Below are 11178 nucleotides of genomic sequence, written 5' to 3'. Positions count from 1 at the left end.
TTATTTTTCAAATCTCAACTGTTTTTATTTCTTTTAAGTAAGCAGTGGTATAAGTCTTTTTAAGTGTTTCTATTTGGAATGGCTTATAGGAAATGGCACCCTGGGACCTTTAGCTCTATGTCCCCCAAATTTTCTTTCAAGAATCTCATCCAGGAAGTTTCTTTAAAGAAGATAATTCATCTGACCTGAATCAGGTTGATTTAGGTCAAAACAATCTGAAAACTAGATGTGTCCCAGTGGAAAGCCTCAAAACTTCTCCAGTTCCTCAAAAATGCCACTATATGCCACGTTACTACAGGTCAAGGAGGATGGCAATCCAAAGGTATCACTTGTTGACATTCCCAGATGGCGTGGTATACAGCCTATAATCACTGGTTGCCACGCATCATTTCTTGTAGATAAATGGTATTCATGTGATAGGCTGCCATCCAACTTGGATGCCTTTGAGCATTCCAATAATACGACTGAGAAGCAGCAGTATAGTATTCCTGCCACGCCCTGTAGTAAGCTCTCCAGTACTCCTCATAGTCCTCATAGGTATTAAAAAAACTCACATGTGTTTCCCTATGGCGGTCATACCAACCATCTTCCTGGGGTTCTGTATGCAATTGATAGGAAGACCGCCTGGAAAGGTTTCTCCGGCTCTGCTTAGCTCTCTGTTTATGGTTAGCTCCCTCTTTATGCCTTGCCTTTATTTGGATTTCAGGTGATTCTTGATACTCTACTAGATGAGGGGTGTCATTTCCATTCAGAGGTTGTTCCAAAGAGATATGGCCACCCACAGGAATAGATTCCAAGTCTTCCAGCTGAGTATCAGAAGAACCTTCCAAGTATGACTGACTTCCTTTGCTCTGGGAAGAAGTCCTTGAACTGTAAGAATCACTGTCACTCTCAGAGTCTCCAGATCGGCTACTACTTGCCAATATCTGCACGCACTCTTCAGTAATTCTATTTCTCACGAAACCATTTTGAGGATTTACAGTCTGATCCCCAGGACCTGTGTAGTGTCTGATGACTTCCACAGGTTTCTCTAACCCCTCTTTAATATAGTGTTCATAATCCTCCATCAATTCTGCAAAAGTCAAAGTACATGGCAGATGGGTTTTAAAGGAAGACAGACAAGGAATTTTGGGGAGTGACACAGAAGCTTCTTTGACTTGGTGCTGACTGTTAGTAGAGTTTTCAACAGAGGTCTGAATAGAATTCTTCATTTGCTCTTCCAATTGTACGGCACAGCCCAGTTCTTTTGGTGACATGCCTTTTTCTACAATTCCACACTCTGAGTGGCTTTTCACAGGAAGCTTTTGTTTGGTATTATTTTTTGATTTGACTGATAGTGCAGATACAGAAGTATTTCTAGATGAAGCCATGTGGTTACCATGAGCTTTCTGAGTTTGAAAGGTGTTCTCTATTTTTTGAATTTGTTTTAGTGTCTGTGTAGGTATACTTGCTAAGCCATATGTATGCATGGAAGCTTCAACCTCCACATCCCAATCCAAACATTCTTCCATCAGACCAGGAGGAATAGGATCTACATAAAAGGAATTTAAAAAGTATTAAATTCTTAAGCTGTTCTAGACCAGCATTTTCTGAATGGATTAATAAAGCTTTCCACGGTCAAATAAGATTAAGAAACAAAATATACTAACACTATACTAAGAAGCTTAATACATTACTATTTTAAAAGACCTAAGTAAAACTTGCAGTAAAGAAATTTGCCCCAAAATATAAAAGACCCATCCCATACCCGGCTCACTCGAAAAGAGCTTATTCTAGGAGAGAGGTTATGTCTCTACAGCAATTCTCCCATCTTTCCTCGTCTCCCTCTCCCCAACTCCTCCCCATTATCTCACTACTGATAACAGCAAAACAAGATATTAGAAAATGGATTGTGCTCCCCAAAGCTTACCAACTTGGAAATATTACAACTGCAACTCTGTACCCAAGTAAATCTGCCACCCTATATTCTACCGGGGAGAAATCACTGCCCTCAAAGGTGGAGGAAAAAAACCTCCACAGGGAAAAAAGCCAGATGACTGTGAAAAGATCTGTGGTACCAATGGCACTTGTAAGTTTAAAAAAATTTGCTATCCCATCCAGGCATGACAATTTGCTTCCACCTGCACTCAGATCTCTTTCCAAAGTGTGACCAATTTTCATCTTAGGCAGACTAAGTACACAGAGGCCCTGCTTTACAAAGACCTCACCTGTCTGTTGCTGCTAGTGGTGTTCCATGTATGTGTACCCACTACTCATTTCCTCAGATCTGGATTCTTCAGCTGGGGCTCTTGATCCTTCACTGAAGAGACCCTCTAACTAAACTTGGATTCCTACTAAGGTGACATCCCTTGCTTGCAGAGACCTATCATTCAGGCCAATTTCCCTCCTAATCCTGCTCCAGACAACTCACCTAAACAGTCTGTTGTCACACAAGTGCCTAGTCCAGTATAGCTCTAACACTATAAATATCATTTTCTCATCATTTTGGGGCTCTGTTAACTTTTCATAAAGATCCAAATATGTCATTTTCCAGTAACCAAAGGCAAATCTTATTTTTATCACTAGATGTTATGATACTGAGTCCTAACTCTCTTGTACCAATTTTCAATTTATTTTTTCCATTATTTATAACTATAAAGATCACCAATAGACTTATACATAGAGAGAATTAACAAAATATAGTCTTAGAACTGATAGAGACCTAAAGACCATCTACTCTAAAAACAAATATTTTGTAAATCAGGACATAAGCTTAGAGCAATTTTAAAAATCTGTGAAAATGAGTTACAAAGCCAAAACTACTAAAATCCACAGTACTCCCAAACCTGTGCACCTGTGCTTCATCTAGCTTTGTAAAAATCACTAAAGGAGTTAAAGTTGGTAAAATATTCAGTTATACTTATTCAATAACTACATATTCCATCTTCTAGAAGGTCATGTATACACTATATAAGTATACATTTGTGTATCTATACAACGTATATATACACACACTAACATGCATACATATACAGTTGACCTTTGAATAACACAGATTTGAACTGCGGGTATGAACTGTGCAGGTCCAGTTATACGCAGATTTTTTCCAATACGTACAACAGTACTACACAATCTGCTGTTGGCTGAATCAGAGGATGCGGAAAGGCAGATATGGAGGGCTGACTATAAGCTATACAGGGATTTATGCTGCGTGGAGGCTTGGCGCCTCTAACCCCCCCATTGTTGTTCAAGGGTCAGTTGTATAGCATATAAACCATATTTCCACCCAGGAGTTGCTTTTTTTAAAAAATAAGTTTGTTTATTGATTGACTGATTGATTGATTGGCTGTATTGGGTCTTCATTGCTGCGCACGGGCTTTCTCTAGTTGCGGTGAGCGGGGGCTACTCTTCGTTGTGGCACACGGGCTTCTCACTGCAGTGGCTTCTTATTGTGGAGCATGGGCTCTAGGCTCGTGGGCTTCAGTAGTTGTGGCTCGTGGGCTCTAGAGTGCAGGCTCATTAGTTGTGGCACATGGGCTAGCTGCTCTGCGGCATGCGGGATCTTCCCGAAACAGGGATCGAACCCATGTCCCCTGCACTGGCAGGTGGATTCCTAACCATTGCACCACCAGGGAAGCCCCAAGCTGCTTTTTAAAACTGCTGTCTTGGAAACAATGCATATTTGAAACTATAAATGATCTCTTGAAAACTTTTTTAGAAACCCTAAAAAACTGGGTGGGGACTTCCAGGAGCCACAATTACTGAGCCCACGTGTCACAACTACTAAAGCCCGTGTGCCTAGAGCCAGTGTTCCATCACAAAAGAAGTCACTGCAATAAGAGGCCCACGCACCACAACGAAGAGTAGCCCCTGCTTGCCGCAACAAGAGAAAGCCCACGTGCAGCAACGAAGACCCAACACAGCCAAAAATAAATAAATAGTGTTCAAATTAAAGATACTATTCCTTCCCCCTGGTGACAAAGGAGAATATGGCAAGAATTACCTTCATAGCAACATAAGAGGTAAAATACATCCCTTGATATAAAAGAATATAATCAAATTGCAGGGCTACAAAGTAAAATATGGAGTTAATACAGTAGGAAAATATTTTTCATTTTTCATGTGTCATTAGTTACCTTGCAATCTTCTCCCTGCTACTTATTAGCTGTAAGACCTTAGGCAAATATTTAACCTCTCTATGCCTCAATATCCTCATCTAAAAAAGGTAGATAATAATAGCACATACGTCACGTAATTGTGGTGAGAATTAAATGAGTTAACATATATACTTAGAACAGTATCCAACACATCATAAGTACTCTATGTTAGCTATTATTTTTATTAGGCCTATCATCATTATTTTGACAACAAAATGAAACAGACAAAATATACCTGGTAAAGGCAGAAGATTGATCTTACATTTCTGGGCAATTTTCATCACCATATTTTCTTCTTCTCCCCTACAGCAGTAGGTCACTGTCAATCCCAAAGTACCTAAAGCACAGAAGGAATGTTAAGTAGTAAATCATTTTCACATAAATGACACTTCAAGTCCACCTGTCACATTATAGCTTCCTCCCCTTAAAGAAAGTACCCAAACTTTTTTCTTTCCTTTTTTTTTTTTACCAAAACGGCCAGCTCTGCCAATCCGATGCATATATGTCTCCCAATCCAATGGTACATCCAGGTTTACAACCAGATTCACATTCTCAGCATCAATTCCACGGGAAGTCTTGAATTGAAGAGGAGAACAATTGTGTGCATTAGCCATTGCATGGCACACACTATTATTCAGTATAACCAAGAACCAAATTAAGAATAGGAGAATATTTAAGAGCAAGGGGGATATTTAGGAGCAAAGGAAAAGAAAATTCATTTCTAATGACTAATTTCAACAATAAAGATAAAAATATAAAAGACATTTTTAGAAGAAAGCATATTCCCCAGCACTGGAAAGACAATTATCTTCTGGTATTCTTGTCAGATACACCCCACCTAAAATAATAGATGAAATCTGTACATTTGATAACAGAACATATGTCCAGATGGATTAGTCACCCAAACTGAACAGGAAATTTACCAAATCTGTGGAAACGAGGACTCTGCAATGAAACTGCTTCAATTTAGCCATAGCGTCAAGACGCTGATTCTGATTCATGTTGCCTAAAAAGACCCAGAAAGAAAGTCATACAAAAACAAGTGAACATACATTTATCAAATCCACAAAAATCAGAAATCATAATTGCCAGTCTTAACACTTTTTTAAAAAAAATATTTATTTATTTATTTATCTTTGGCTGCATTGGGTCTTTGCTGCTGTGCGCGGGCTTTCTCTAGTTGCGGCGAGCGGGGGCTACTCTTCACTGCGGTCTGTGGGCTTCTCTTGTTGCTGAGCACGGGCTTTAGGCACACGGGCTTCAGTAGTTGTGGCACACAGGCTCGATAGTTGTGGCTCGCGGGCTCTAGAGCGCAGGTTCAATAGTTGTGGTGCACGGGCTTAATTGCTCCGTGGCATGTGGGATCTTCCCGGACCAGGGCTCGAACCCATGTCCCCTGCATTGGCAGGCGGATTCTTAACCACTACGCCACGTGGGAAGCCCCCAGTCTTAACACTTTTAACAACCAAAGTTAATTCTGTCCTTATATGCAAATCTAGGTTAAGAACTAAAGTCAGGAAAAAAAAAAAAAAAAAACCCCTAAAGTCAGAATCTTCTAAAATATGGTTAGGCAATCAACTCGAAATTCAATTTTAAATGGTGACTAGGCTATGCCTGCAGATATAACATTATATCTACAAAGTGCCATATGAGGTTTAACATTTCTTAGGAAAATAAAATTGCTTTAACCAGCTGTTTACCAATTTGGTGTTGAAGTGTGATCTATCATCCAAATACTGGTCCATGAGAAGTCTCCCCAGTATCTCATGATATACCATGACTAAATGAGCTTATGCTAACAGGTTAAAAACTAAGCTGAGATAGCAATCAAAACTCTAAAAAGGATCTCACTTATCAAAAATTCCCTTTAAATTTTTCATTCCTAGGTCAACAGTAATAATTTAGCTTTGTGTCAAAAATGAATCAGTTTTGCCTTCCACGAGACTGTAAAAGTCAATTTAGTTAGCAATTCTTTGCATTTTTTACAATGATTATCTTAAGATAACAAAGACAGACTCTATTTTGTAAAGTTATTAAGTTCTTTGTGGATATAACTCCAGTTTCCTAGTTTTTTAGTATATACCATGTTACTTCTTAAAAAGACAAACCCCAGTGAAAAATAAACCTAAAATTCCTTTTACTCTGAGGACTCAGTGTAACCTCACACTCACAAGACAACTCAGGAAGTGGTATCTCTTCCTCCTGACTTTGGAGAAGCTTCAAGTCAGGATACTAAACAAAGATTAAAGTTAAGAGATGAACTTACCTGAAATGCACTCTGCAGGAAAGCCTTTAGAAGAAAGGATATCAGCCAAGTGTTGTGCTCTATGAAAAATAACACAGAGGGTTATAACTTTACAAATACTGCCCCACACCTATCCTTTTATTTCACAAGTTCCCCAGATGACTTTTTAAGGTACATTACCTGCTGTGTAAATTCACAAGTCCCCCAAATGACTTTTTAAGGTACATTACCTGCTGTGTAAATTAGAAAAGACTAAGGCTTGATTAAATGGAATTTTGCTGAACAATTCTTGTAAATGCTGAGTCTTTTCCTCAAAAATCTTATGGGCCAAAGGGTATGAACTGACAACTTTGTAGTACTGCTTCAAACCTACAAAGAAGAGTCTTCTGTTTAAATGAACATATTTTCTATAGCAAATATGAAAGCAAAAGCCAACTGAGCAAAGGAAAGCTCCAGAATAGCACAAACAAACCCACTAAATATCCAATATCTGTACACACCTATGAGACTCGGATCACTGGAATTTAGTCTTACAAAAGTGGGCTCTCTCATGTACTTTGTCAAAGCATTAGCCAAAAATTCAGGGTAAGTAGCTGACACTGCCAACATCTGTTTACTGGCAGGCAAGGAAGAATAAATCCAACTGCAAAATAGAAGAAAAACACACACACCATGGAAACTATTCAGATGATAATCACCGCCTAGAAAAGCAAAAGATAGATACTTTGGGGCACCATTTTAATAGTCAAGTTAGTTATTTTTCTTACTTTATTTGCTCCTGGAAGCTGCCTTCTTCTAAAAGCTTATCTGCTTCATCAAGAATAAAGAGACGTATACTGCCTGGATTCAAGTAGTCAAGTTCTATCAGTTGTTTAATTCTGCCTAAAGTCCAGAAAAAAACATATTCAAATATTCACATGCACCAAATCTGTGCAAATTTCAGCCAATGTTGTTATTCTTACAGGTTGAATTGCTGACTTTCCTGACCCAACCCTCATTATTCTTTACACATTAAACCACAAATTAAAAATCTTGAGTTCTGATCTTCCCTAAATCCATATTTTTTCCCTCACATTTCAAATAAACACTTCCTGTCAAAAGACTTGTAAGGCACTGAATGCTAAATTATGATTCTGAGTGATTCATGACTGAAGGACTAATACGGAAGCAAAGAATAATCCCAATCCATGGCTTAGAAGGGCGTTCTGAAATCATCTCATTCCTCTTCTTCGCAGAAGCCTATCCCATACTTGTTCTTAAACATCCTTAGAAACAGAAATTTCATAAATTCTGTTGGTAATCCAGTCATGTGTTTATATCTCACTAATCTAATGCTCTTCATTTTTAATCCTCAAAATAATTATCATAATTATCAAAGATTGCCATATTCTTATTGTTAAATAGAAGTGTTCAGTTACTTAAAAGCCCCACTTATTAACAGGCATTGATATCTTACCAGGAGAACCAACAGCAATATGACACTTTTTCAGTCTGGTTTTGTCGTGTGATAATGGAGTCCCTCCAATAAACACATGACACTCTAAGCCTTCCATTTTTATTCCAATGGCTGTGATAACAGAATGTATCTGTACAGCAATTTCTCTTGTAGGAGCCAAGATCAAAATCTAAAAAAAACATAAAATATACCTTTAACAAGTCGGTAGAATAAATACATAAGGCAAGACACAAAAAGCTTTACAGTGTTTCTTAACCCAGATACTCATATCTGGGTTAAAAAACACTGTTGAAGAGTCATCATCAGATATACATGACTGAGAACTTGAAATATAGCCTGCTGTAACTACTAAACCACAAAGTAAGACTACTAGGATCATACCTGATTCATCTTTATATCCCCAATGCCTGGCACACTGTTTAAACATAACATGGGCTCAACAAATCTTTGCTGAAGAAATGATCTCCAAACCCAAATCTCCTGTGAATTTGGGTAAGGCCCTCTTAGACCTACTCTAAGAGAAGCCAGAAGATGGGACATCAGTATAATACATTCACTGCAAGAACCACATGCAGTTACCTACAATAGCCAAACACCTCATTACTGTGAATCAGGTCAAATGCTCAACCTCACCACAATCCAGTGAGCAAATAAAAGAATAAAGAAACCCTACCTGTATTCTCAAGTAATGACAAAATTGACACACTTGGCAGACTTATTTTATTTAACACGCAGTAATAATAGAAATCTCTAAATTTCTAACACTAATAATGTGTATTTGGTCACCAACACCACTCAACAGCCTTAATGTCTACTTTACTTGTATACTTTTCATGTCTTAACACAATCATTCACTTCTACCTCTGAGGAGCTACTGGTATTTCATCTGACCTGTAGTAAATCCACATAACATACCCTCCTTTGGGTCCTCTGAGCTGAACTCACCTGGGTACTTAGGTTTTCAAGAACAAGAGAGTCCAGAGCAATGGTGGAGAATACACACGTTTTCCCAGTGCCAGACTTAGCTTGAACAATTAAATCTGAGAAGGAAAAAAAAAAAAAAATTATCATTAGCCAGGACTGACTGAAGAAGCTTAGGTACCAACATGAAATCCCAGAACTAGACAGGTCTCCAGAGATCACATCCTTAACCACCTTTGTTTTTAAGTTAACTCTAAAACAAGCATGTGGCCATATCCAGAAACAGGCCTCCTCCCTGAACCTCCACCGTCTCTATTCTTTTTTTGGCTTAGAAAGCAGAAATTTATTTTCTTAAAGTTCTGGAGGACAGAAATATGAAATCCAGGTATCAGCCAGGCCACATTCCCTCCTAAGGCTCTATGGTACAATCCTTCCTTTCCTCCAGCTTCTGACGGCTGAGACATTTCTTGGCTTGGAGCTGTGTAACTCCAATCTCTGCCTCCATTTTCACATGGCTTTCTACTCTGCCTTTCTCCCTTCTCTTATAAGGACTCTTGTCACTGGATTTAGGGCCTACCCTAATCCAGGCTGATCTCATCTGAGACCTTTCCTGCCGTATATATTCCCAAACGTAGAACCACTTGACAGGGTGGAATGGACCTCAACTATGTCCAAATTCAATATTGAGCCTCCGTTTGACAGAGGAGGAAACTGAGGCTCGCGTGCGTGCGGCGTCTTGCCCCGGGCCGAACCCTGCAAGACGGCCGCTCTGGGCCCTACCCGGCCCTCGCCACGGGCTTGGCCGCCGCCATCCCCTCCTCCGGCCCTTCTGGCCCCTCCAGGGCCCCAGCCCTCACCGAGTCCGCACCGCCCCAGCGGTATGGCCTTGAGCTGCACAGGCGACGGCCGCTCGAAGCCAACCGCCCGCAGCCCCTCCAACACCGGCCGCGACAGCAGCAGCGACTCGAAGTCCCCCGGCTCCGCCAGCAGCACGTCCCCGGTGCGGGTCCGCGGGCCGTTGATGTCGTGAGCCGTCCGCAGACTCCGCACTGGCCGGGTGGCTGGCTCCGGGTCCGCGAGTTGCGCGGCCACGCGCTCCGCCGGCATAGTGGTTTCCACGGTCTTTAAGGCCGCCGCGGCTTCAAACGCCGCCGCCATGCTAGCCGCGCCGCCGGATCTCGCGCTACTTGGGGCGAGGCGGGGAGCCTGAGAACGAGAAGAGGAAAAACTTTATTGGCAGTGTTCCTGCGAAGACACTGACACTCCCGGCCTCGAAGAGGAGGGGTACGGGAGGGAAGTCGGAGGCTTAGAGAGACTCGGAAACAGCTATAACAACAAAAATAACGTGGCCTGAGGAAGGCGGGAAAAGGGAGGGGAGGAAAGCTGAGGCTACCGGTGTGTCGCCGCCTGAGGCCTGCAGAGGGCGCCGCGCGCTCACGATGGGAGCGCTGCCCCGCCTTGCGCCCGCGTTGCCGACCTCACAATGCTGCCTTTGTGAAGAGCCCAGTGCGTCACGCTCCTAGCCTCCGGGCTTCGGCTCGGCGGTCAACTCCTCCGGCTCCCCACCGTGTCCCGCCCCAACTCGCTGCGTCCTCCTGTGCTCGCAGAGAGCGCCCGAAGTACAGCGAGATTTAGGATTGACCACGTTGCCAGGTATATATCTGTGTGCTTTCATCTTTGCGTTCCCAGCCTCTAGCACAGTACCTGGCAGCACACGCTGAGCTCTGATAAAAGCAAATCGAATTGGAACCAGCAACTGGACTGACAACTCCCACATTAGTATCTACACCTCCAACCTTCCTCTGAACTCCAGACTTGTACATCCATCTCCCTTCTCGACACCTCCACTTTATGTCTAATAGCTCAAATTTAACGTTTTCTATGTGTTGCTCCTATCCCTCCCCACCACCATCTCATGGATGACAACAGTCTTTACCACTTTATTTTAGGTCTCTGCTCATATACCACCTTTTCAAAGAGGACTTTCCTGAACACTCTATCTGAGATAGCTCCCCCATCCTGGCAGCTCCCCGGCCTTTCCCATCACTCTCTGTTCCCTTGTTCTGCTTTATTTCTCTTCATGGTACTTATTACTAGGTGAAATCATATGTTTATTGTCTGTCTCCTCCACTCTATGAGGACAGGGACCTATTCTCTTTTGTTCTCTGCAGTATCCCTAATCGGAAAAAACAATCTGACAGAGGAAGTGCTCAATATTTATTGAATAATTGAGCTCCTATAACAAAGTCTGAGTCATAATTCCAAATGTAAGTATTTTTGGAACCTAATATTCACAATTAAAAATCTAAAGATTATATCATAATTCTGGTCGTTATCTCTCACCAGCCTCACACTTCCCTACACACACACACACACACACACACACACACACACACACACACAGTGATGATTCAGATTCC

The 11178-nt window shown here is 41.4% G+C and overlaps 1 protein-coding gene across 1 annotated transcript; it reads right to left on the bottom strand.

Annotated features, from left to right (window-relative positions):
• Positions 1-10157, bottom strand: DDX20 (DEAD-box helicase 20). The gene is made up of 11 exons (XM_059081746.2): positions 9616-10157; positions 8783-8877; positions 7838-8006; positions 7149-7263; positions 6882-7024; positions 6612-6750; positions 6403-6461; positions 5060-5142; positions 4606-4711; positions 4372-4473; positions 1-1531 (listed from the first exon to the last, which is right to left on the bottom strand). The coding sequence occupies exons 1-11, from the start codon at positions 9914-9916 to the stop codon at positions 369-371; spliced, it is 2475 nt and encodes an 824-aa protein (XP_058937729.1). The 5' UTR covers positions 9917-10157; the 3' UTR covers positions 1-368.
• Positions 10158-11178: the final 1021 nt, after the last annotated feature.

Source organism: Kogia breviceps, chromosome 1 (assembly GCF_026419965.1).
Source record: "Kogia breviceps isolate mKogBre1 chromosome 1, mKogBre1 haplotype 1, whole genome shotgun sequence".
Lineage (NCBI taxonomy): Eukaryota > Metazoa > Chordata > Mammalia > Artiodactyla > Physeteridae > Kogia > Kogia breviceps.
This window is presented reverse-complemented; position numbering and strand designations above follow the sequence as displayed.